The sequence below is a fragment of the Carassius carassius genome, chromosome 15 (genome assembly GCF_963082965.1).
Source record: "Carassius carassius chromosome 15, fCarCar2.1, whole genome shotgun sequence".
NCBI lineage: Eukaryota > Metazoa > Chordata > Actinopteri > Cypriniformes > Cyprinidae > Carassius > Carassius carassius.
This window is the reverse complement of record NC_081769.1, coordinates 29,175,338-29,202,013: the sequence shown is the minus strand read 5'-3', so window position 1 is coordinate 29,202,013 and position 26,676 is coordinate 29,175,338. Positions and strand designations below refer to the sequence as shown.

At 38.0% G+C, this 26,676-nt stretch overlaps 2 protein-coding genes and 1 pseudogene across 8 annotated transcripts; all 3 read left to right on the top strand.

The window, feature by feature from the left end:
• The first annotated feature begins 168 nt into the window (after positions 1-168).
• LOC132158772 (ATPase family AAA domain-containing protein 2-like) lies at positions 169-16,163 on the top strand. 5 transcript variants are annotated; one of them, XM_059568328.1, is made up of 29 exons: positions 169-582; positions 2,539-2,675; positions 2,795-2,847; positions 2,935-3,085; positions 3,213-3,294; positions 3,371-3,461; positions 3,622-3,783; positions 3,884-3,995; positions 4,291-4,314; positions 4,594-4,698; positions 4,949-5,057; positions 5,133-5,248; positions 5,387-5,561; positions 5,656-5,744; positions 5,846-6,005; positions 6,105-6,195; positions 6,525-6,839; positions 7,591-7,711; positions 11,616-11,799; positions 11,886-12,071; positions 12,206-12,341; positions 12,438-12,634; positions 12,722-12,881; positions 13,394-13,516; positions 13,600-13,758; positions 14,962-15,396; positions 15,490-15,623; positions 15,729-15,857; positions 16,012-16,163. In XM_059568328.1, exons 1-29 carry the CDS (start codon positions 445-447, stop codon positions 16,042-16,044), a joined length of 4,107 nt encoding a protein of 1,368 aa, XP_059424311.1. In that variant the 5' UTR covers positions 169-444; the 3' UTR covers positions 16,045-16,163. The 5 variants fall into 5 exon arrangements, with proteins under 5 accessions (XP_059424311.1, XP_059424310.1, XP_059424312.1 ...); XM_059568327.1 differs by having other exon boundaries at positions 172-582; positions 11,613-11,799; XM_059568329.1 differs by lacking the exon at positions 4,291-4,314 and having other exon boundaries at positions 174-582; positions 11,613-11,799.
• A 304-nt stretch (positions 16,164-16,467) lies between these two features.
• Positions 16,468-21,846, top strand: LOC132158782 (zinc fingers and homeoboxes protein 1-like). Of its 3 annotated transcripts, none has more exons than XM_059568353.1 (3): positions 16,468-16,899; positions 18,486-18,649; positions 19,047-21,846. In XM_059568353.1, the coding sequence occupies exons 2-3, from the start codon at positions 18,490-18,492 to the stop codon at positions 21,374-21,376; spliced, it is 2,490 nt and encodes an 829-aa protein (XP_059424336.1). In that variant the 5' UTR covers positions 16,468-16,899; positions 18,486-18,489; the 3' UTR covers positions 21,377-21,846. The 3 variants fall into 3 exon arrangements, with proteins under 3 accessions (XP_059424336.1, XP_059424334.1, XP_059424335.1); XM_059568351.1 differs by having other exon boundaries at positions 18,385-18,649; XM_059568352.1 differs by lacking the exon at positions 16,468-16,899 and adding an exon at positions 17,802-18,263 and having other exon boundaries at positions 18,385-18,649.
• Positions 21,847-25,438: 3,592 nt separating this feature from the next.
• Positions 25,439-26,676, top strand: part of LOC132157948 (WASH complex subunit 5-like) — a 12,282-nt pseudogene continuing 11,044 nt past the window's right edge.

Genomic DNA, 26,676 nt, shown 5'->3' with positions numbered 1-26,676 from the left:
AGAATCTTGAGCGCTGCGTCACTTTTGGCGCACCAAAAATGAGCCGGTACCCCTTTCCAACAGTATTCCTGCGCATAAGCGGATACTTGATTAAAAAAAAAGCTTCAAAGTTTTTATCAGTGAATGTCCACCAATTTCCGTTTTATAGTTTAATCATATCCATTTGAATAACACATTCAAATTTGAACAAGAACATTAGTTGTTTGCGGGGGCATTCGCTTAAACGGCTCTAGTTTCTGTCTCGCCAGCGCATTCGTATTATGCGTTGTCCCATTTGACTGAAAGTGACGTTGTTTATGGCGCCAGAAATCAAGGAGGAGCGGAGTTCGTTTTCGAAACGATGCGTTATCGTTCAACGTACTCGGCGTATTAAAAGCGAGACATAACTTATTAGAAGTGAGTTTTACAGCTAATGGTCTGAGCGTATTAAAAGGCGCGTAAAGTATGGTGATGTTTCGCAGTAACGGTGATATGGACTCCAGCTCGGAGTTTCTTTCTCTTAACCCGCCTCAGAGAAAGTCCGCGCGGCTGAAAAAGGCCCATGATGACAGTTTAACAAGCGCCGAGGACAGTCCGGCTAATGTGAGTTAATTTATTTTCTTTACAAGTACTAATATGTTAGTTAGTTTTTGTTTATCTACAGTAAATTATTCGCGTTAGCAAAACAAAGCTGGCTGTTAAAAGAGCGCGGGATGCTTGAGGGAACTGCAGGAGCGCGCGACCTGTTAACGTCACTTCCAAAACAAATAAGTTTATGTGCAATGTTACGTCGGACATACACCGGTAATAATTTATATAGAGCAGGGGTTTTCAAACTGTGGGTCGCGACCCACTTGTGGGTCACAGAATGGAACAAGGTGGGTCACACAAAGTCACTTGGCTGCAGCTAAATTTGCGTTTCAATAAAAACACACACACACACTCACACAGTTCAGTCTAGGGCTGCACGAATGTGACGAGTGGGGCGGGGCCGAGAGCCGTGGAGTGATTGGGAAATGAGCGACACCTGCAACACTCACCGGTCTCGAGAACCCCGGAGGAGATAGGAAGTATACAAAAGAGGAGCGACGACAGTGAAGGACGAGAGAGGCCACTGGGTGGCGTCTGTACTTCCCGGTCAGAGAGCACCTGTCCATCAAAAGCTCACTATCCAATCAGAGTAGATCACTGTTAACACCACCCCCATGAGATGTTTGTGTCAAAACACCAAACGAAAAACTGCGAAACGTAAGCGAAATCTGTAGCAATGAATTCAGAATCCACGATTAGCGAAAACGAATCTTTGAAAAACATTAACAAAGAATGAAGCATATTTGAAGAGCCTGTTAAATTTGTGCGACTGAGTTAATTTTTTTTCATTTTCATAGTGTTTTTCTTCTTTTGTAATGGCATATTTTTGATAGTTTCTGAAAAAGTTACGTTCAGTTTTATAAAGTTTCGTTCATTATTATTGAAACAAATGTAATTCCATAAGCAGGGCACAAATGCAGGATTAATTGTAACACTACAAGATTTAAACATTTCCACGTAACAAAATGTACAAAAGTTTGCAATATTTCCTTGATGTATCATCTCTGTTTAGAGAAAAATTTGCCAAAGTTCAGAAGTCTTTTGAAGATATTGCTGAACATTTATTTAACCATCACAAAAATAAATATATTTTTTTTATTATTATTTAAAATGAGACACATCTGTTTATTATAATTTTTTACCAATTTCACAATTATTTTAATCTCAAAACTGTGTTAGATAGCTCTGCTTTGCTTCTCATGCTTTTCTAAATAAGTGTTGGATTGTGCTCCGTTCTCGCCGACACAAACGGAAGATCATGAATGTATTTTCTGCAACAAAACACAGCAGCGCAGATTACAGTTCACTAGAGTGAGCCTGCTTCACGTTTTTATGGACACTACATATTTTAACGTCTGTAAACAAAAATTAAAACTGAAATATTAGTAGTGAAAATTTTTTATTTTTATTAAATACTTAATTTCTGTCATCAAACTTTTAAGATTAGGCTTAAAGTAATGTCAATCGTTTTCTTATTTTTTTTTATATATATATATTTTGGTGGGTCGTGAAATAGATTACACTTGTCTAGGTGGGTCGTAGAATGGAAAAGTTTGGGAACCACTGATATAGAGTATGTCAGCGGGAGTAATTTATGATTTAAAAATGCGATTTGTATTTCTGTAGATGGGTAGTTAGTTGGCTAGTCAGAATAAGAATTTACTTTTATTGACAAAGTAAGTTATGGGTCACTGTTAAACGATTAATAATATATACACTTTAACCATTATAATCACCTGCAAATAGTAATGTGGTGTGACACTTTTGAAAAGTGCAAATAATCCCTGTCAACGTATAGAATGTGAGGTCCTGCAAATATAGTTAGAAAAAATACTGTTCATATGTATATATATATATAGGCTATATATATATATATATATATATATATATATATATATATATATATATATATATATATGAATATAGCATGTCAGACACTACTACGAAGTATGCATGATCAATTTTTAGGGATTTTTGACTGTAAAGGAGGAAAACAACATGAGGAGCAGAGCTCAAAGAGGAAGACATATGGTCACCTTTGCTGATATGAATGGACAAACAAGCAAATCTCCTCCAAAAGATGAAAAATGTGGGAGGCATTTAAGGTGGGAGTGTCATGGTTTCATTTCTTGTACTCCTCTGTTTATTTAATCATTAGCCATCTGTTATAATGTATTTACTATATGTTATTTGTTAATCTGTGTATTCTATTATTTATTCATAGAAAATCTCCAAGACTTCTGGCAGAGGGGGAGAGGTCGGCAGATGAGCACACAGGTGGGCACGTCAGAGTATTTGATAAACATCCAACAGCAGTTTTGTTGGTTTCCAGCTTACTAAAAATTGCTTTCTTTCTTTCTTCAGATGAGATGGAGTCAACTCCCACTTCTCGAAACCTTCGTGCTCGGATTCAAAGGCGAGAAGAAGACAGCGCCGTGAGACGTAGCTCCAGAATCACACGATATAAGCTTGACGCTAGGAAGCAGTCGGTCCTCTATGACCGGCTCATTACAAAGTATGCACTAATATAGAAAATTAACTGATATTTCTGTTTTTAAGCACTAATGTGTCAGACTTTCAAACTTTGTGTGTGGATATTTACACGATTCTTGGCTCTCATAAACTGTTTTCATCTATTTTAGCACTGCAGAAGCTGTACTTCAGAAGATGGATGACATGCAGAAGATGCGTCGGAGACTGAGGAGCAAAGACAGCGAGGAGGAGGTGAGTTATTGACTCCTCTAGTACTGTTGCGATCAGTCAGGACTTCACTCAACTGTTTTTGTGTTTCTTTTTTTAGAATTTGCGAATTTACTCTGGGACAAAAACGAAGAGGATCACAAAACCTTCAGTAAGAGGACAAGAAGAGAGTTCAGACAACCAGGAGAATGGTAATTGAATGAGGAACCCATTAAAATTGAACCAGTGTTTACTTCACCTTTATTTAGCAGTGGTTCTGTGTTACTGTTGAATCACAGCCCTCCAACAAACACCATTTATATTAGCCCCAGATATATTTGGAAACTTAAACCAACCAAATTTGATTTCCAGAATATAGTGATCAGGAGGAGGAGGAGGAGGAGGAAGAGGATGGAGGAGGTGAGGAAGAGGAAAATGATGAGGGAGATGAGGATGAGGACGAAGAAGACAATGGAAAGCGCTATGATTTTCGACAAAGAAAAGCTGTTGTACGTTACCAGGCGCCTCTTGATGGTTGGTGTTATAGTACATTAAACAGACCTTGCATTGAAATGTAATTAGATCATCTTTTTATGTTTCATATGTTGTTTCATTATTTTCTTTTTAATTACAGAGCCAAAAAAGCAGAGCATATTTTTTAAGCGTCATTCCGCCCCAATTAGACGAAGATATACATTTAGTTCCTCAAGTCCCAGGAGACTGTACAACAACAGGAGGGGCACCAGGTCAGTACTAGTCATCTGCTTTTCTCCAGATTCTTTATCAACACAATCCAGTTTTCAAGAAAGAGCAAAGTCTTGGATTTGAGTATTGACTTGACAGGGTTTTCTTTCAAAAATGGATCTGCACAATAGTCACAATGCAGTGGTTAAATACATTGTATACAAAAAACACCCCAAAATTTAAACTAAATATTAGAGTATTAGTAATGCACATCCGTACTGTGCATTGTGGTGTTTTTGTAGTAATCTCAGAGGCACTCATGTGTTTCTACTCAACTTTGTGTTTCTTGTGCTGTAGTTGTAGCAGAAATGAGGTTGATGGGTAAGACCAAGCTTTCTTGCAGCCTTTCTTTAGCACATCTGCATGTGGATGATTAAAGGACTTCAAAAGTGGGACTGTTAAACAACAATCTATGATGTGTCACAATAACATATTTACTACACAAATGTTTTGGGCACATTTAAATTGTGTTTTGACAGATCTGTTGTGATAAAGGTGGTGGGGGCATATTTTATGAAAGTTTATACTTTTTATTGATGCTATAAATGTTTATTTGCAGTTTAAAGAAGTATTTTTGTGCTTTTGTCTTTCTTATCTCAGGAGAAGACATGCCATCCACAGTAGTGACTCTACCTCATCCTCTTCTTCTGATGAAGAGAAATTTGAGAGGCGGAGAAGTAAGAGTCGTAGCAGGTCAATAAACAGGTAAAAGCTTTTAGTGGTAACTTTTTATTTTAGAGATGCTATGCTTTCAGAGACACCTGAGTTCAAAGACTTGCAGAGTACACATGACCAATCATATAGCACTGAAATATAACCGCTGTACTTGGTTTTGTGCATGTGATTAGAGAATCTACTATATACCTGTTGTAGCTCTTATAAGAATTGTTTCTTAGACAACATCTGTAAATTTTGTAGCTTTACACATTAAAATCTTAACACATTTTCTCTGTAGATGCCTCCCTATGAATTTACGGAAGGATGATTTGTTGGGAATCCACAAGGACAGGTTTAAAATTGGAGCTAGTCTTGCAGATGTTGATCCAATGCAAATTGACCAAACAGTATGTATTTGCAATTTGTATTGAAATTCAAAAAATGTACAGACCTGTGTTTGACTATTAGGTATCCATGTGCAGGTGCGCTTTGACAGTATTGGAGGTTTGGGCAAACACATCTCTGCACTGAAGGAGATGGTTGTGTTTCCTTTACTCTACCCTGAGGTCTTTGAGAAGTTTAAGATTCAGCCTCCAAGGTATGATTTATGATACTGATAAATATTTACATTAAAATGCGTATTTGGATGACTGATCAGTGGTTTGCAAAAATGAGAGGTAATGCTAAATATCACCTTATGCAGAATGTATGTTTATTGAATGCAATGTGTTTCCAGAGGCTGTCTGTTCTACGGCCCTCCCGGCACAGGAAAGACTTTAGTAGCTCGGGCCCTAGCAAATGAGTGTAGTCAAGGTGAGAGGAAGGTGGCGTTCTTCATGAGAAAAGGAGCAGACTGCCTCAGCAAATGGGTGGGCGAGTCTGAGAGACAGCTCCGCCTCCTATTTGACCAGGTTGCCCACATTTAATCATACCTTCATTTAAATTTCCTTTAAAAATCGTCATTGATGAATGCCTAATTTGGTCTGCATCTTTTATTTTAAAAAGGCATACCAGATGCGTCCATCAATTATTTTCTTTGATGAAATTGATGGTATTGCACCTGTTCGGTCCAGCCGGCAAGACCAGATACACAGGTATGTTAGTCTGTGTTTCTGCATTTCGTTTATTTTTTTTTATTCTTTTCTTGCTGTCCTGTTATGAAACTTATGAAATTGTTTCTTGATGTTGTCTGAAGCTCCATCGTGTCCACTCTGTTGGCTCTCATGGATGGGCTAGACAGCCGTGGTGAGGTGGTTGTTATTGGAGCCACTAACCGCCTGGACTCCATCGATCCTGCACTCAGACGGCCTGGACGATTTGACAGAGAGTTTCTCTTCAACCTGCCAGACAGAGAGGTAGGAGTTTGGAGCTCTGTTGTTGGCTGCTTTAGCCAGTGCTTCTTTTTGACTGCATTTTTAAAAAGTTACCTACAAGACATTGTTGCTGATTTGTAGGCTCGCAAAGATATTTTGAAGATTCATACTAGGCAGTGGGACCCGCAGCTGTCTGATTTGTTTCTTGAAGAGTTGGCTGACAAGTGTGTTGGTAAGAGCTTTTCCTGTACCACTGTGTGAAACAACTTGATGATTGCATCTCACATAACAGCTTACCTTTGTCTCAGTTTTCTCAGTGCCAGTAATGAGTCTGGTGTTTTCCAACACACCTCTAGAACCTGCTTTACATGGGTTTTAAGCAGCAGTGTTATGTGACATTCAGCTGTTTTAGTATTCCCACTCTCTAGTTCTCTCAATTCTGGCATTTGCAGAGCCCTCAGACGGTCTCATCCTGTCCAAGTGGGCAGTTCATATCCAGAACAAACTGCACTATCTTCCCTGATTGTATACCAATAGTCAAAACTCTCCCTGTGCTTCCAGGTTATTGTGGTGCAGACATTAAAGCTGTGTGCTCAGAAGCAGCTCTCTGCGCCTTGCGTAGACGCTACCCCCAGATCTATGCATCCTCCCAGAAACTCTTGCTGGATGTGGAGTCCATCAGCGTGACTGGCCGGGACTTCCTCTCTGCCATGACGAAGATAGTTCCAGCTTCACAGAGGGCAGTGCCCTCTCCAGCTAAAGCACTCACGCCTGTTATTGAACCCTTGCTGAGCTCTGCCCTCAATAACGCCATGGAGATGCTGCAGAGACTTTTTCCTCATGTAGAGCAGGGCCTCAAGAAGAAAAGAGATGCTGGTAAAGACAACTATTTCTTTCGCTTATCCCCATAGTAGTACCACTTATGTTTTGTTTATGTAAAAATACTTGATTGTATTTTGAAAGTGAACGTGATGTGACTTAGGGATGGGACGATAACCGGTTTTATCGATAACCGTGATAAAATGTGCTGAAGGTTAGTAATATCGTTTAAAAATGAATTATCATTAAAACCGTGTTTGATTATCGCGGTTTTAATAACTCGCTATTAAATCATGTCCAGCCAGCAACAGTCTGACGCAAGCGCAGCGCACAATGTTTTTTTGTTTTTTTTCGAGAAGGAATGGCGAAAGTCAGTGACTTTTCTATGCTTTTCTATGCTTCTACACTTTTCATTGTAAGGAAGGAAATGCCACAGAATTTAATCTTTCTTTAAATTAAGTGCATAGAGTTGCTTGTTTTATAAGTTGTTTGTTGATTATTAAATATAAAACTTGCTGAAATGTTTTCAGTGTGAGCATCAACTATTTTTGAACACTTTTATCTCGTTTCAACAAAACCGTGATAATGTTGATAATCGTGATAATTTTAGTCACTATAATCGTGATATTAAATTTTCATACCATCCCATCCCTATGTGACATGTAGCCAAGTATGGTGACCCATACTCCGAATTTGTGCTCTGCATTCATCCCATCCAAAGTGCGTGCACACACACAGCAGTAAACACACATCCGGCGCAGTGATTTTGAAATTCATGATCAATGCAAGTAAATATTTTCTATTTTAGAGGGTGTTTCTGGCATCTTAGATGATCTACTACAGAGTGAAGATGAGGGGTCCTCTGTGTGCATTACTAATAAAGGTCAGAAGAACACCGGACAGTCTGCATCTGCGCTTCATCTGAAGAGGTTAGAAATGCAAAGAACTGATTTCTGTGCTGACTATGTGCATATGGGGAAGCATAAGAAATTTTCTAAACAAAGTCTGATGTTTTATTGTGACAATGTACTGTTATCCCATTTAAACGACCAACATAAGTGGTATGAAGTGTCATGTGTATGGAAGTAAAATAATGACATGTCTTTGAAACAAAAAAGCATGCTGAATAGCACTAACTGAAAAAATAATGCATTGCATTAACAGTACTTGCATTTTAATGCCTTGAATTTCCAGGGCTTGCATTGTTAGGTCCTGAAATTTTATATAGTTGTTCATTTAAGCTGTGAATATTTCAATTCAAAATATTTCACACACCTTTTCATAATTAAAAAATCAATAATTCATATTCACGTTCCAGAATTCACTTCCAAAATATTAAATCGGTTAAAAAATACAATGTATAATATTCGACAGGCAAATTTCGGTCCATTTTATTTCACTTTCCAAATTCGCTTCCACAAATTCAGTGGTTAAAATTCGGCAGATAATTTGCCCTTTCACATCCGGGAGCTGCAGGAATAGCAGTAGAGCACAGAGACATGATCTCCATCTGCTGTCAGTCGCTCACCAGCAGGTGGTGCAAGCGGCTTCTGATGAAGACCAAAGCAACAGGTGGATTAAGTAATACAGTTACAAAAACTGATCTGCAGAAATTAAGCAAGCGCTAAGCAGAAGTTTTGATTATCGGGGCATGTGGAAAAGCTGATTGTGCGTATGTTTATTTCAACATCTTTGCTGTTACCAAATAAGCAGCATTCAAAGGAGATTATAATGGTGTTTTACCCAACGCTGAAGTACAGAACTAACATTACATCTAAGGAAGACATATATTGCTTTCGGTTGTTTAGTTTCCGTAACTTTGTGTCATGGCTTGTGCGTCGCTGTGCTGTAATACTGGGGATCCCCTCACGTCACACTCCAGGATTCCCCATTGAAGAGTAACGCTTCTCAATCAATTAATACTGTGATATAAGACCTCAGACCTCAGAATACATTTTATTGATGATTATGCAAACTATATACAGGCAAGCAAATGGGGTCAAAAAGAATCCAATGCGCTGCATTTTCTTTATAATTGATTTCCATTACCACTGATCTATAAAGTCGACAGTCCCACAAAGATATCAATACTATGATTAGTTTTAACAATATGCAACCAATTTATATTAACATTAAAAAATGAGTTAAAAACAATCTAGGTATATTAATTCTGAAAATTTAAACTGACGAAATTATTAATGTGCTACCGCACTCAAGGGACCGTCTGACAATTCCACTGACTGGGTTAAAAGGTCCAATGTGTTTTAATTACAATTTTAAATAACAGTCAAATTCTTAATCTTGTATTTCTCATAGTGATTTTCAACAGGTGAGATTTTGCCAATACCTCCCTTCATATATTTACAGTATACAATTATTTACATATTAAAGGTCCCTGGAAAGGGTTTTCACGTTCCAACAGTTGTAGTACATTGCTAGATACAAGACTTATTACAGGTTAGATTTAGCCAATATCTCCCTTACATTACGTACAGTACAAACATTTCTTAAAAAAAAAAAAAAACATTTACCTAAAGGGATTTTTTCATGTTTCACAGGTTGTACTAGTATGTTGTTAGTTACGTAGTTCATGTAAATTGCTAATTTCTGCCTTATAGTGTATGTGCCATTCACAATTATTTAAAACAAAACAAAATCCCTAAGACCCCAAAAGGGATTTTTCATGTTCCAAATGTTGTATTATAAAATATTGATGTACTTTATGTACAGCAAGGGAGGTATTAGCAGAAATTTTCCTATTGTATGTCAGTCTAGTCACTAGGAATGTACTACAACCTTTGGAACATAATAAAATAGTAAAATAAAATAAAAATTATGTGAATTACAGTAATTTCTTATGAGTTATTATATACTGTATATACAGTGAGGAAGATATTGGCAAAATTTCAACTGTAGCAAGTCAGTCTGGTCACTAGCAACATACTAGTAACATACAACGTTTTGAACACGAAAACCTAAAAAAAAAGTTTAAGTATTGTAATTTTTTCTTAAAATATTTGTGTAGTGTCCATATAAAGAGAAATAAGTTATTGGCCATATATATTTAGTCAGTTTGAGTAAATTATAAATTTATTGTAAATTGATTAATTTGAATATATTATTGTACTACGTTTCGTTTTGAGGTAAATTTGCAGACGGTCCCTAAAGGATCTTAGGCAAATATCAAACATAAAACTACTGCGCTTGATTTTCTTTTTAAGAAGAAAAAAAAGGTTAAATTTGGCGAAACTTTGTGGTTTGTGAGGCTCATCTGCTTAAATGTACATAATATACAGTAATATATTGTATTAATTAGATGCCGAATTTAATAATTTAATATCTTGAGGCTATAAAAGACGTTAATGTTTTGCGTTCATATCCTCATCTGTCTGTATATAGTTTGCATCATCAGTAAGATGTGAGTTTTGTCTTTTAATCTCTGTCACTGTTAGTGCGCTGAGCTGAAATGTGTTTTCTTTTCTTTAACAGATTTCTGAGGGAAACCGCGTGAAACCTTGAGCGTTCGTTCATATTTTACATCTGCTTAACTGTCTATAAAGTTTGCATAATCATCAATAAAATGTATTCTGAGATCTGAGGTCTTATATCACAGTATTAATTGATTGAGAAGCGTTACTCTTCAATGGGGAATCCTGGAGTGTGACGTGAGGGGATCCCCAGTATTACAGCACAGCGACGCACAAGCCATGACACAAAGTTACGGAAACTAAACAACCGAAAGCAATATATGTCTTCCTTAGATGTAATGTTAGTTCTGTACTTCAGCGTTGGGTAAAACACCATTATAATCTCCTTTGAATGCTGCTTATTTGGTAACAGCAAAGATTTTGAAATAAACATACGCACAATCAGCTTTTCCACATGCCCCGATAATCAAAACTTCTGCTTAGCGCTTGCTTAATTTCTGCAGATCAGTTTTTGTAACTGTATTACTTAATCCACCTGTTGCTTTGGTCTTCATCAGAAGCCGCTTGCACCACCTGCTGGTGAGCGACTGACAGCAGATGGAGATCATGTCTCTGTGCTCTACTGCTATTCCTGCAGCTCCCGGATGTGAAAGGGCAAATTATCTGCTGAATTTTAACCACTGAATTTGTGGAAGTGAATTTGGAAAGTGAAATAAAATGGACCGAAATTTGCCTGTCGAAAATTATACATCGTATTTTTTAACCGATTTAATATTTTGGAAGTGAATTCTGGAACGTGAATATGAATTATTGATTTTTTAATTATGAAAAAGTGTGTGAAATATTTTTTATTGAATTATTCACAGCTTAAACGAACAACTATGTTAAATTTCAGGACCTAAAGATGCAAGCCCTGGAAATACAATTAAAATGCAAGTACTGTTAATTCAATGCATTATTTTTTCAGATAGTGCTATTCAGCATGCTTTTTTGTTTCAAAGACATAAGTCATTATTTTACTTCCATACATGTGCACAATTTCCCTTTTCTTGACTGAACTCTTCATATGTGGTTTCACTTAACTCTGTAGACAGACATGAGTTCACATATATAAAACATAATAGGTAAAAGTAAAAATTTAATTAGATTATTATTCTAATAAAATACATTTGTAACTATTTGTTATATTATATACATATATTATTTGTTATTATATGTTGCCTTTTAATGCTGTTGGTAGGCATCTCAGCAAGTATTTGAGACAAAGCTTGAAACTTCAAAATATAGCAAAAGAATTTCACTGATGACATTAGAGAAACATGTTCAGCCTGTGGTATATTTGGTGTTGTTTTGACCTGCCTATCATCACTGTGCTTAATTTTTTTCATTACATGTATTATAGGAGTGCCCTGCAGCAGCCCACCTCGTTCAGACCCAGACTGCTGCTCTGTGGGACATCAGGCTCTGGTCAGTCCTCACACTTGGCTCCTGCTATACTTCACGCCCTGGAGAAGTTCACCGTTTATACACTTGACGTTGCTGTGTTGTATGGGGTCAGTTCAGCCACCCCAGAAGAGGCCTGTGCACAGGTGAACACATAGAATTTATACTAGAAATCAAGATACATGGAGAAATGTGTTTTATTAAATGACTGTCGATATGAATTGTACATCAGGTTTTCTGTGAGGCGAGGAGAACCGCACCCAGCATTCTGTATATTCCACACATTCAGTGCTGGTGGGACACTGTGAGCTCCACTTTAAAGGCCACATTCATCAGTCTCCTGCAGGACATTCCTTCATTCTGCCCCTGCCTCCTCCTCGCCACATGCAGCTTTCCTCACCACACGCTTTATCCTGAGGTACCACGTGTACTTTATATACAGTACTGGAGCTTGTTTGTAAATAAAATGGCAGTTGTGATGCATTTCATCTTCTACAAAGTTACAGAATAAAATGTTTTTTTTATTTATTATTATTGTTTACCTGTTTAAAGGTGCAGGACCTTTTCCATGTTGAGTATGGGGAGGTGTTCAATGTTCCACTTCCATCTCGGGAGGAGAGGCACAGATTCTTTGAGGATCTTATTTTAAGTCAAGCTGCTAAAGCACCAGCGTCTAAGAGAGGTGCAGGTGAGTATTTTTTTTATTTATTTATTTTTTCTGTAATTGTTTCCACATTGTTAGTATTTTCATGCACATTTCTGATAACTCATATTTTCTTCTTAGTCCTCCAGGCACTTGAGGTGTTACCGGTGGCCCCTCCACCGCTTCCCCGCCAGCTCTCTGAGCAGGAGATGCAGAAACTAGAGGAACAGGAAGAGGACACGCTCCGGGAACTCCGCCTCTTCCTGCGGGATGTCACCAACCGACTGGCTCAGGACAAACGCTTCAAGGCCTTTACAAAGCCTGTGGACACAGAGGAGGTAAAGGGTGAAGATGGCCTTCTGTATATTTGCGAAACAGTGCCATGTGTTCATTGAGGTGTTTTTTTTTTTTTGGGGGGGGGACAGGTTCCCGATTACACTACAGTCATCAAACAGCCTATGGACCTGTCCACAGTTCTCTCCAAAATTGATTTGCACAAGTATGACACTGTGGGGGCTTACCTGCAGGATGTGGATCTGATCTGGCAGAACGCCCTTGAGTACAACCCAGACAGAGACCCCTCAGGTAGGCTGAGAATTTTAGCTATGAAATAGAAAACAGTTCTATATCTGCATGATTGTAGATGTGATTTTGACTTTTATACAGTAGTTTAATAAAAAAAAAAGTTCATATTGTGTTAACTTTTAGACTTTTAATTGTTCCAAACAAAGCCGTAGTTGAACTGTTGTGCATCTCGAAACAACACACAACTGTTTCTTTACTGAATGAATCCATGGTTTGGAGCCAATGATTCAGTGACCCATTCATAAAGAAAATCACTTATTTTGTTTCTGAATGAATCAGTCCTTTGAAGGAATCAGTTAAAAAAAATTATTCACTCATCATGACTTTCTGCCACCTACTGGCAGTTTAAGTGTACTATTATTTTACGATATTACTGTTTATATTGTATATGTCATTTCCATCACCATGCTAAAATCGTCAAATTTTAGGGATAGAACTATCTCTTTCAAAGTGTGTTTTGCATAATTGTGTAATTTCTATAGCGTGCATAACTATGTTTGTGCTTGTAATAGATCGGCTCATCAGACACCGTGCCTGTGCTCTCAAGGACACTGTGCATGCCATAATCAGAGATGAATTAGATGAGGACTTTGAGAAGATCTGCGCTGAGATCAAGGAGTCTCGCAGCAGACGAGGTTTCACTGACACTACTTTAGATCATATATGGATAGGAGTGAGACTGTAGCCATCACTCACATTTCTAATGTTTTATTTTTAGGCTCCACCTCGTCACGATTCACTCCTGCCTACTACCACGTGCTGCCAAAGGTTTCTGCTACAATGGAACAAAAGACAAATGATCCGGCAGCCAGTAAAAATGCTACACCTGTGCCAGTACAAGCAGTGATATCACCACGTCAAACAGGAATGAATACAGGTGACTAAAGCCTGGAACACACCACGCCGACGAACTAGCACTGATGAAAGCCAACTGTGTTGTCGCCTCGCATCGGGGTAAAAAGCTGCACTTGAACACACGAGAGAACTACTGCCGACTGTTAGGTAGAATGCGCGTTCTGCGCCTGCGTGTAAATGAGACAACTGTCTATTTCTGCAGATATATTCGCCCATATTCGTCATTCAAAAAGGGAAACTGACGCTGCCGGCTGAAGTTATACAAACCGTAAACAAAGCAGGGCGTGCTTACTGTTTTGAATATTAATCCTGCTAAACACTTTATTCCACTCCTCTCATGTTAATATTGAAATATTCACCAAGGAACAATCAGGTAAGATGACATATCATTAGAACAGCCTCTATCTGTACCGTTTTGACTTTGCTCGCTGTTTTGCTATTATTCTCGTCCACTGACTCGTTCACTAAGCTGAACAGCCAATCAGAGTTCCCTCTTTCACCGACGGCCCGACGCCGATTCGGCAGAAGAAAAGCCGACGAGGACCAATTTCAGCTGACGGTGCGGAACACACTGAGGAAACTTAGTCGGCCGACGTGCAAAAACTGCCCGATGGCCGACCGTCGGCTTGGTGTGTTCCAGGCTTAACAGAACTGTACTGCCTGACTTCAATGCTGTAGAGCCTCTCAAAACTGCCATCCATGATGTACAATTTGAGGTTTTAGGATCTGTTGTTTTGTTTCCTATCCCGTAATGGAGACCACTGAACGCACCCCTTTAAATTTATTCATGGTTCTCAGTGTTGTATTTTAAAAACAATTGCAATGTTTTCAACTGACATTATGGCATTTAAAATAGTTATCCCAAACATAACTGTGGCACGTGTGGCTGTGCTGCACAGTCAGTAAACCGCTTCTAGCAAAACACTGTTGCTCACATAAACATTTTTATGTGAGTTTTATGACCACTACTTAATTTGATCAGATTTTTTATTTATTAGTTAATCGGTATCGTTTTCTGTAAAGATACGAATCAAAAAAACTCTTTGACACCTGTCGAGTAAAACAAGCGAGATTGGCATCTCTTTCTAGTTGAAGTTTGTCGCGAAGAAAAAACATTTAGCATTGACTTGTATACTTAAAATATTTTTCCAGTACTTTTGGCATTAAGTTAGATTTGTGGGCTTTTTCATGTGAGCTGTGAATTAAATATTTTGTCTATCCACAGCTTCACAGATGAAAAAGAAGAGAAAAAACCGATGGAGAAATGGATTCATCCGCAGAAAGAAGTCTTGCTCAAATTTGAACTCTAAAGACCCTAACACAGCAGAATCAGGAGATGAAGAGGAGGAGGAAGATGAAGATGGAAAACTGGCTGAGAGTGAAGATGCTGAAAATATGAAAGACGTTGAATGTGAGTCAATGGAGACTGATGGCTGTACTCGTGCAGAGGAACCCACAGAATCCTCTGCTGTAGCACAGAATAACAACATCCCTAATGATGGACAAGAACCTGATAATACAGGCAGTATTGCAGAGGACGAGGTCATAAATATTGAGACCGTCCAGAATAATGCCACTGATGGCCACAATGATGTCCAAGAATCGGAGGGCAGTGAACCTAAGAGGACAGAGCCAAGTGCAGAGGACAACACAGGAACAGGTTAGCAAATAAAAAAAACAGCATTTATTTTTATAACAATTGTATTGTTTCTGTGACCATAAAGCAGTAATTGAGTTTGCATGCGATTTTCAGAGTTCAGACTGAGGCGGATGACAAGAGGTTTTAAGATGCAGGCTGAACAGCAGAGTCTCATCAGTGTGGATGCTGCCATGAAGATCCTGGAGCAGAAGAGCATGCCTCTTATCGTGGACCACAACAAACTGAAAGTAATTCAGATCTTCTAACTTCAGGAAAAAAAAAACAGATAGTGGGAAAACTGTGCATTAAATTAACTTCTACATTGGAAAGGTGTTTTCAATCTCTGTTTTCAGGAACTTCTACAGAGAGTTGTGGACATGACGGAGGGATATGAGGTCAATCAGCTGGAGAAACTTTATGCTGTGCTGTGTCAGAGCATTTATAGACACAGGAAAGATTATGACAAAACTGCACTTATACAGGTACATTTAGATGATGCAAGAATACATATATATATCTGTATGAAACATTGTTTAATGGCAAATAGCATGTTTTTATTTACTGTACAATCAACAGAATATACATAAGGCTTATTTACTTTATCTGCCTATTAACGTATTTTCTTTTATTTTCCAGGAGATGTCAAAAGAAGTTGAAGAGTTTTCCTAGTTTTTTTTAAATAAACAAACTACAACATATTTCTAATAAGAACTGCTCTATAAACTATATTTTGCTAATTCTGTAGTCATGTCTTTGAGTGTTGTGCATATTAAAAGCCTTTATCACAATTCTTGCTGTCTTTTATACCTGTTTTTTTTATGCAAAGCATATAGTTTGGTAATGGTATAAACATCCCATCTACTCTTTGCCTCAAGTAGCTGTGTGTTGTAATCACTTCTGGGTTCTACTTTTCTGGTTCTGATGAAATCTAAATTAAGCTAGTAGAAAACAGGGAAAATTCATCTTTGCTGAATTGCATAAGGATCACGTGACTGCTCGTTGGCTCTGATTGGACAGTTTCGTAGTTTGAAGGCTGTACGTTTCTATACTCAATGCTCTGGTTTCGTAGCGCGTGGACGATTTTAAAGTCCACAAATGTGTGCATTGGACCCGTACAAAGTCCTGTGTGAGTGTCTTGATTAAATTAACGTCCAAACATGTTGTTTTAACGCCGATTTTACGTGACGGTGGGGAGTCGCCTGGCGATGATGTCACGACGTATAACACTGACAGCGGTGACGCCTGATGATCATTAAAAACTGCCATTAAAATGAGCGCAGATGATTATTGTGTTTACTGAGAAACCCATAAAAACCGCAGCGCAGTGTGCCCGGCCAGATAACAGAGTAACAAAGACGTCAGGGAGAGAAACGTCCGAACGGCGTGGAATCTGTCCGGTCCATCCAGGGTTTCCCCCCCTGTACGTGCGGCGGGTCTCGGTCCGCCTCGCCTCCGCTCTTCCTGCCGCTGAACCGGAGGATACTCGCAACCAGAGCCGCGATCTGACACTGAACCCCGCGGCCGGTGAGTTCCATCGCATCCCTGAAGCTCCCTCACTAACAAAAAGTACCGGAAAGTACCGTGCTGTTATGTTGTTTTTATACTTTGTTGCATGGTATTACCATAGTAATTTTCTGAGCAACCTTGGGGTACCATACATATACAGTGTATCATGGTAGTGTATATGCTTTTCTGTAATGTATGTACCATAACCATGGTACTCAAAGGTAGAACAGAATAAGTTATCGGTAAATACCATGGTAAAATGATAAAGATTAAGTTCTTGATAATGATAATTTATTATCATGGTTTACCATCTGTGCCAACAGTGTATCGTGAAACCGCCAGTGTTTTAAGAAAACGCGCTTTAAAACGTACCTCACACGTCTGGCATTTCTCAGTCTGCAAATGAACTATTGTCCAATGCTGACGCCTGTTATATAGTGACACAAAAGGGCCGGATGCACTAACAATGGTTAATGCATTATGTGTCATTTATATAATTTGTTAATCTTAAATGTTAATTTCTAAACGCTGTTTTTCATTTTCAATTCATGTTATTTCTTAATGCACTATTTAAAGTAAACATGCACAACTTTTACTTTTAGAAATGTGTTATGGAAAATAACATTGACCCTTTAAGCTTTTCATTTATTATTATTATTAGAAATATTTCTATTAATAATATAAATCTTTTCAACTTTTTTTTTTCAACTTTTTTTTCTCAATTTTTTGCACCGTATAAAACGGTCATTAATAAGTCAAAATTGAATTTATAAAGTCAAACCACAATAAACGTTACTATGCATTAAGTAATGGTCTATAATTGCAGTCTCATATTTTTGAGTTGTTGGCAGGTTTTATTTCATGTTTTTTGTTCATGATTTTGAATCTGATTTTAGTTATAGAAAAAACTTAAAATACATATTCGGCAAAAATAAATATCCGACAGCTGCAGGTCACTGCAATGTATGCAGATGCACTAACGTTTCAGGGATGCCCAAACTCAGTCCTGGAGGGACCTGCAGAGTATAGATCCAACCCCAATTAGACACACCTGAACCAGCTAATCAAGCGCTTACTAGTCATACTAGAATCTTCCCGACAGGTGTGTTGAGGCAAGTTGGAGCTAAACACTGCATCCCTCCTGGACCGAGTTTGGTCACCCATGCACTTAACTTATAGGGCTATAGATAAATATGTTAAATATTTGATAACAGATGTAAAGGTTCACATTAACTGATGTTTAATTTATTAACGTATACACCCTTACTGTAAAGTGCTACCTAGATTATGCATTGTTGATTTGATTTTAAGTTTGATTAGCATTGAATTCTAAATAATTGGCTTTAACAGTGGAATGCAGAAGAAGACACTACGTTTGTGTGGTAATTTGACCTAGTGGTTATATGAATGCATCAGTAAATGTTTTTAATTGTAGGTCAACTGTCACGTTTACATCATAACCAGTGTCTTGTGAGTATATTTTTGTTTTTCTGTGTCTTTCAGGATGTTGAGCTCAAATCTTGGGATGGGGCTAATGTTTAACATGTAAATTCAACCTCCTGAAGGTTCTGGCCAGTTTATATCTTCTTTTTCACATTCACAAGCACAATGTCGAGCAGAAGGAAGTCCACGACCCCCTGCATGGTGCTTCCGTCAGATGTCGTAGAGCAAGACCCTGATATGGAGGCTCTGGAAGGGAATGAAGGAGCTGAGAGTGTGGCAGAAGGTCCCACCGAGGGAGCAGTGGTTCCCATGGAAACAGAGACAGGTGAAGGTCACTTCTAAAGGCTATTTTTTTTTTTTGTACTGGTTGGAATAGTGCTGTGTCCTTACCAAGTGCAACATGACGGGTTTCTAGCGAAAAGTAACTTTTGTGTTCACATTAAGAGTTTAGATGCTGCTAAATATATACATATATTTTAATGTTTAATATACAGCTATGTTGTTGAGTGAGATTTTGGATGAATGGAATTTCACAGTGGGGCTACTTAGCAGAATGCAAAAGAAAAAAAACCAAAGCAACCTTTTTTTTTTTGCACATTGCTGTTTGTGGTTGCAGTTGGTTACGACAAAAAGCAAGTCAAAAGTCATGTGTTTTTTTACCTATCAGACACTCAAGCACAATACTGATTCTAATCAAAGTAATCCTTTTACTGTCCCTACAGAATATGAAGGGATCCATTTCTCGAGTGAGGACTGTCGTTCTTCAGGAAAACGCTCAGGTCAAACACCACTAGAGCAGCCCATCTCTGATCTGACCGCTGAAGGTGGTTTTGTGCAGACAGAGATGGAAGATAGCGATGACCCCTCAGTTACTGGAATCCCTCTTAGCAAGACTCCTATTATGAAAATGAAAAGCAAATCTGAACCCAAGAGAATAGCTGTTTCTCTAAAAGTCGTGAGTGAAAGCGAGGCAGTGACTGAAAGTGAGATGGAACTGGAGCCATTGGAAGCATCAGTCATGGGCACTTCCATAGCACCAGAACACATGAGCCCATTGCTCACAGAGTCTGTAAAGCCCAGCGTTCTAGTCAATATTTCAAACCCTGTGGTAGCAGATCAGAAGAAGCTGGTTATGAACCCTGCAACCGTTCTTCCAGCCGGATTGGCCCAGGTGCTTTCTGCTTTGCAGGCCCAGCAGAGCGCTCAAACTCAACTTCTAATACCAGTAAGTAGTATACCCACGTATAATGCTGCAATGGACTCCAATGCAGTCCTGGTCAACACCTACAAGAAGTTCCCTTACCCATCGGTGTCTGAAATCATGGGACTTGCAGCCCAGACCAAATTCAGTGAGGAGCAGATAAAGATCTGGTTTTCAGCTCAGCGTTTGAAGCATGGCGTCAGCTGGACCCCAGAAGAGGTTGAGGAGGCGAGGAGGAAGCAGTTTAATGGCACAGTCCACACAGTTCCCCAGACCATCACAGTTATACCAGCCCATCATCTTTCTGCCACTAACGGCCTGCAGTCTATTCTTCAGACTTGCCAGATTGTGGGTCAGCCAGGTCTGGTTCTTACACAGGTAGGCACAGCCAATAGCCTCCCAGTGACCACCCCAATAACCCTGACAGTAGCAGGAATGCCCAATCAAAGCCAGACGCCCAAGATTGCAACCAATCAAACAAGCCCTGCGCTCAGTGAAACTAAAAGAGCTACCACCATTCAGCCCCCATCGCTGACCCCTCAAGAGAACTCCGCACTCAGCGCTGATCACTTTGGCATGCGGCCTAAGAAATCCAAGGAACAGTTGTCTGAATTGAAAGCAAGCTATCTGAAGAATCAGTTTGCCAGTGATGCGGAGATAGCTAGGCTAATGAAGTTGACCAACCTCACCAAAGGTGAGATTAAAAAGTGGTTCAGTGACACCCGATACAACCAGCGCAATTCTAAGAACAGTCACGCCTTCATCATGAATGATAATCCCAGGGGTAGTAGCAGTGCCACCATTGTTATTGACTCTAGTGATGAAACACCACAGTCTCCGATGCCATCACCCGTCAAAGAGAAGGAGACACACGCCAAGACCTGGAACCCCTTCCCGGACTTTACCTTGCAGAAGTTTAAAGAAAAGACACCAGAGCAGTTGGTGGTCCTAGAGGAAAGCTTTCAGAAATGTGACACACCAACTGATGAAGAGCTTAGCCGGCTGAGGGCCGAGACCAAACTTACCAGACGTGAGATCGACGCCTGGTTCACCGAAAAAAGAAAAACCCCTGTGCCCGATTCCTCAGAGTCGAAAGCAGATGGTGAAAGATCCCAAAAGAAGGGGAGCCAAACTCCACCTGGAGGAAAGAAACTGAGCAAAGAGAAGGTTACTAAGAAAACACCTGAGCAGCTTCATGTTCTAAAGACTGCGTTTGTTCGCACCCAGTGGCCCTCGACAGAAGAATATGACCAGCTGGCTGAGGAAAGCGGACTGCCTCGTTCCTACATCGTCAACTGGTTTGGCGATACACGCTATGCCTGGAAGAATGGCAACTTGAAGTGGTATTTTTATTATCAAAGTGGAAACGTAGGAGGAACAAATGGCAACAAAAACAGAAAACGGAGGATTCGAAATCGCGGTTGGGGAAGAACCCGTAGTAGGAAAGCGAAGAAGCACACTGAATCGGAGAAGAATCTACCAATCAGGTTCAAGTCTGGACGGGATATTCTGAAGGAGTACTACTTGAAGCACAAGTTTCTGAACGAACAGGACTTGGATGAGCTTGTCGCCAAGTCTAACATGAGCTATGAGCAGGTGAGAGAGTGGTTTGCAGAGATTCATCGGAAGGAGGAAATGGGTACCAACCCGTTTGAAGATAAAACGGGAAATGAAGAACAAGATGAGGAGGAGGACAAGCATCAGGGTGAAAATGAGACCGCAGTTGAGGAGCAAGGACCTGCTTTGGGAGATGAAGACTGTGATGAGGATGATGATGACACTGATGACAGCGATGCCTGGGAGCCTCCACAGAGTGTTCGAAAAACATTGTCTGTGTCTGAGGTTCAGTGATCTTTCTGAATTGGCTTTATTCTGAGCAATGACCCTTGATGGAAAACCATGACTGTGTTGGGTCTCCACCACATGCCCTCCACCACTGCACCAATTCTGCTTGTATTTTACGTAGTTTCACGTAAGATTTGAAGAGATCTTTTCAGCAAAAACATTGAGGAGAAGAACGGTTTTTGCTCAGAATGATTGACTACATTCAAACATTTAGAAATCATGCACATGAACAGGTTTTTTTTCTTTTTTCCTTTTCTCTCTGCGCCTTTTGAAGTGCAGCGATAACTCAAGGTCCCTTGAATAATAATAATAATGTCATGCATACAATTTGAACTTGTGTCTACCAGAATTGATCATGCACCTTAACCCTTGTACATGCAAAGACATCCTAGGCCTCTATAGGGTCTTTTAAAATGGGCTTTTTTTCATTTGGAGTCAAATGGAGAACACTTAGTGCCAAAGGTATAGTATTGAATGTTATGTAATTAGATGCTTGAGGCACTTTGTCAACCACCGTGATGCACCAGCCACCTTATTTATGTAGGGCGAGACCAAACATTTCAAATTAAATTTCCAAATTCAGTGACATGAAAGTATTTTATCGTCTACACACTGTACTGACCATGAATATCTGACATACAGCACAGTACATCCCAACAGGAAGTTGTATATGTTTCTATAGTGCTGCTGACTGCCATTATGTGGGTCATCTTCAAACAATAACAGCTAATACTCATTTTATGGGAAAGTTGTTTTGTAGAAATGGTTGTAATAAACAGGTAATGTGACTATTTTGCAGTTTTTCAACCGGACAGTTCAAGTATTTTCTAAAATTCAATGGGAACATGGGGAATTCCTGTTTCTTGGTTGTTGTTTGCGGTTTGTTCATTTTTGAAGTGAGATCTTCCTCAGATTTCTCCTCTACACAGTTCATAAGCCTGTAAGCAAAGGGGACTTTCATTTACTGGACATTATAATGAATCATGTTAAGAAAACATAATTTGTATTTGCCCTAATCGTGAAGTGTTATGTTTTCCATCTCAATGACTGCTGCAGAATTTCTTTAACTTTTTAGGAATATGTGTTTCTGGTTTCCATTAATATCTTGGTTTTATATGACTTGATGAAACATGAATTATTAATAAATAATTACAGTATGGGTGTAATTTAAGGTTTTCTTTTTATAATATTTGTGCATGAAAACCGCACTAAGACTGGTACTTTTAAAATTGCCCCGTGTAAGACAACAGCATGTTTCTGATGGAGGGAATAAAAAGTGTTCAGTTTTCCATATTGCTTAATGCTAAACCAGTAGTTTAAATTCTTTCATAAGTTTGTATTTATAGTGATGTTAAATTTCATCTCTACACGAGTGGGTCTGGGTCTATGGCGATTGTTCAAATAATTCTTGTGTGATTTAAGACCGATATTTTACTGATTTTTAAGAGCTCGGTGTTGTATTTTTGTTTTTATGTCCTGGGTTTCTTAGTTTTTGGTGAAAATTCATTTGAATTGCTAGCAACCCTCTGCGTTTTCCTGTGAATATTGTAGTGTATTATAGGCAAGAGGACAAAGGTGCCTCTGTGAACATGGTTAGTACTGTTTGAACAATATAGCACATTTAAACTTAGCAAAATGTGTCCTCCACTGTTAACAACTCATCCTTACATTTTTTAGAGTTTGATAGCTTTACTGGGATCTTGCTTTGAATGCATTTTAGTTTAGAATCAAACCACAGTTATATGTTATGCTTCCTTCAGCTGTCTCTAATAGCGTTAGACTACAGTGTTTCAAAATTTTTTATTTTTTTTATTTTTTACATGCACCAATAATAGTAATACAGATCTGGAACCATCATGGATTGTGATGTGAAACTCATATGATGAGCCTTAAAATCTGTAGATGCCACTTTGGTGGCAAAAGCTTTATTTCCCAGAGCCATAGGCCTTGTGCAATGATTTTTATTTAATTGAACCGTTTCAATAGGCCTTTGCTTGATTTAGACTAAATATATATATTTTCTACTTGTTTGTGGACAACACAATAAATTTGGATGAAAAATAATAAATGCTGTATGTTCTTTTTCTCCTCAAAGTTGGTCTTTTCTGTAAATTTCCTAATCGCATCACATTCTGCTTTTTAATCTCAAATCTCATTAGTAAGAACTGAGACAAGATTATAAAATATACTGGCACTATGGCATGAAACATATTTATCGTTACATTTTATATAGTAAATTATAACACTGTGTCACAGTTCTAGGCAACTATTAATTTCACTTTTGGGCATAAAGAATAAAATCACAACTCTATATGGTCAGGTACAGGTTAAAGATATGCATTGCCTAATCAAAAATGTAAATAACGTAAAAGAATATTCTGTGAATATTTCTCTAATATATTGAAGAATATTATGTAAAAAAAATAGTGCATGAATGATTCTTCAGACAGAAGCACTTTTGCATAGTTAAAAAAATAAAAAAATGTCATTATAATTTGTGTACTTATGGGATTTTTAATATAAGAAAATATAACCTCTAGGCAATATTTAATATGATGATAATGACATTTTTGGAAGTTGAAAAAAAGTTAAAAGTTAGCAGTCATTTTAAATTTATAAAAGTAAAATGGCAATGTTTCTGAATTAAAATACTTAACAACTGGTTTGGTAATGGCATATAATAAAACAATTATTAGACAACCATGAAGCTTTTTATTTTGAAGCAGTTGAACAGAACGTAGCCATGTAGCCTAAGTGCCGGGCGAAGCGACCAATGAGTTCTTCTCGTGACACTCAAGTGATTTGTAAACAGGAAGTGTCTGTTCTGTACTGCAGAGTGAGTGACTGTGAGTGACTTGAATCTAAATTAATATATATGTATATATATATATATATATATATATATATATATATATATACAGTATATATCACTCATAGTGAACCGTATCTGGTGCATTAAGATTAAGATATTTTATTGAAATATATTATGAAATCAACTACTTTGAGGTCAGAGTAATGACTGTATGTGCATTTGTAACGATAGCGGTCAGTTACGTGGGTGGTATGCAAAAGTAATGTTTTTTATTGAATATCATCAGGTCTGGCCATCCCTAAAGAGACTGAATGAAGCTTTGATCAGGGAGCAGATCTGCTGGTTTTCTTTCCTCATCATGGTGGACTTTCTGGCAGAGAACAACCTGTGTGGTCAGGCCATCCTGAGGATCGTGTCCAGAGGAAATGCCATCATAGCAGAATTACTCAGACTCTCAGAATTTATTCCTGCAGTTTTCAGACTCAAAGACAAGAGTGACCAGCAGAAATATAGAGACATCATCTGTGATTTCAGCTATTTTAAGGTACCCTAATTGTCATCTTTAATTATATCTTCTGAAATTAACTTGATCTGGGTTTTCTAAGATGATCAGATAGATTTAGAGTAAGCAATGGTTTTGATATGAATCTGTGTTTTCTAGGGTCCGGAGTTTTATGAGAGTAAACTGGAAGCAAAGCCGGAGCTGCAGGATTTGGATGAGGAGTTTCGGGAAAATAACATTGAAATATTGACACGGTTCTACCTGGCCTTTGAGCGTGTCCATAAATATGTTGTAGACTTGATAAGGTGTGTGTTGTTGTTGTTTCTTTAATGCATAACATATCTGAAATTGTGACTAAACTACTTTTATTGAAATTAGGGGGAAATTCAGATCATCTTATAATGGCAGCTTTATTAGTATTGCAGTTATTAAGATGGATTTATTTGACGCAATGTTCCTCTGTTATGCTTTGCCGCAAAGATCTGGTGTGATTTTTCTCCCTAAATCAAATCTTGAATTATTTATTTATTTAAAAGCAATGAATTGTTTCCTCTGAAGGTACTTGGATGATCTCAATGAAGGGGTCTACATTCATCAAACACTAGAAACTGTTTTACTGAATGAAGATGGGAAACAGCTCCTGGTAGAGTCTGATTTCTGCTTCCCTAAATACAAATAGGAGTTAAACAGGGTAAATGAGTTTATAAATGCATGTGATTTCTGTCAGTGTGAGGCTCTGTACCTGTATGGAGTCATGTTACTGGTCATTGATCAGAAGATGGAGGGAGAGGTGAGAGAAAGGATGCTGGTGTCTTACTATAGATACAGGTAAGACTGTATTTTACCTTATACCTTTGTATTTTTTGGAGGTGGTTTGTTTTTGTCAATGTGCTACTTAATAAACAATATTTCTCATCTCCTCAGTACTGCTCGCTCCTCGGCCGACTCCAACCTGGACGACATCTGCAAGCTCCTGCGTAGTACAGGATACTCCAGCCACCCGGGGGCCAAACGGCCCCCAAACTACCCTGAGAGCTACTTCCAGAGAGTTCCCATCAGCCCCACCTTCATCAGTATGGTGATCGGCTGCCTCAGCTCTGATGACATTTACAACCAGGCAAGACTGATTGGTGTGATTTAGGTCAGGGGCACGGCAGTTCAGAGGGGTCCTCAGAAAATAACAGAGAAAAATAGATTTAAAACGTGTTAAAAAAATTAATAGTAAAATTAGTTTGATAACGCTAAATTATTTTATTGTTTTGACAGATAAAATTAAATCAGAAAATAATCAGAAAGGTTCAGAAAGAAAGTGTGAAATAAAATAGCAATAATAAAATAAGTTTGGTAATGGCAAAATATTTCATTCTATTGACAGATAAAATGCAAAAACAATTTATTGGGAGGGTTCAGAGTTCTAATACTTTAAAACATATACATAAAAAATTTGAAATAAAATAAGTTTGATAATGACAAATTATTTTATTCTTTAGACGGATTAAATGCGTAAAAAACTAACCAGAAAAGTAAAAATAAATTTGCAAAAACTTCAGTATAATAAATAATAATATTAATGTTTGATACTGACAAATTATTTCATTTTGATGACTGATCAAATGCAAAAATGAAAAAGAAACTTAAAGTTAAATGTTGGAAAAGTAAAAAAAAGTTTAATAATTAATTTTTTTTATTCTATTTGAATAAAATTAAAAAGAAGCCAAGAATGTGTAAAACAGCATATAAAAATAATAATAAAATACATTTGATAATGAAAAATGATTTTATTCTTTAGACAGATAAAATGCGTAAAAAACTTACCAGATAAAAACTTCAATGATAATAATAATACTAATAATAATTTTTGATATCCACAAATTATTTAATTCTGTTGACTGATAAAATGCAAAAAAGAAACTTAAAGTCAAAGTTGGGAAAAATACAACAAATTGTGTAAACACACACACACACACACACACACACACACACACACACACA

Excerpts from the sequence above, each read along its gene's own strand:
- LOC132158782 (XM_059568353.1), top strand. The coding sequence starts at position 18,490 with ATGTCGAGCAGAAGGAAGTCCACGACCCCCTGCATGGTGCTTCCGTCA. Across the intron at positions 18,650-19,046 it reads TCCCATGGAAACAGAGACAG|AATATGAAGGGATCCATTTC; the intron begins GTGAAGGTCACT and ends CTGTCCCTACAG.
- LOC132158772 (XM_059568327.1), top strand. The coding sequence starts at position 445 with ATGGTGATGTTTCGCAGTAACGGTGATATGGACTCCAGCTCGGAGTTT. Across the intron at positions 3,784-3,883 it reads TTACCAGGCGCCTCTTGATG|AGCCAAAAAAGCAGAGCATA; the intron begins GTTGGTGTTATA and ends TTTTAATTACAG. Across the intron at positions 6,196-6,524 it reads GTTGGCTGACAAGTGTGTTG|GTTATTGTGGTGCAGACATT; the intron begins GTAAGAGCTTTT and ends CTGTGCTTCCAG.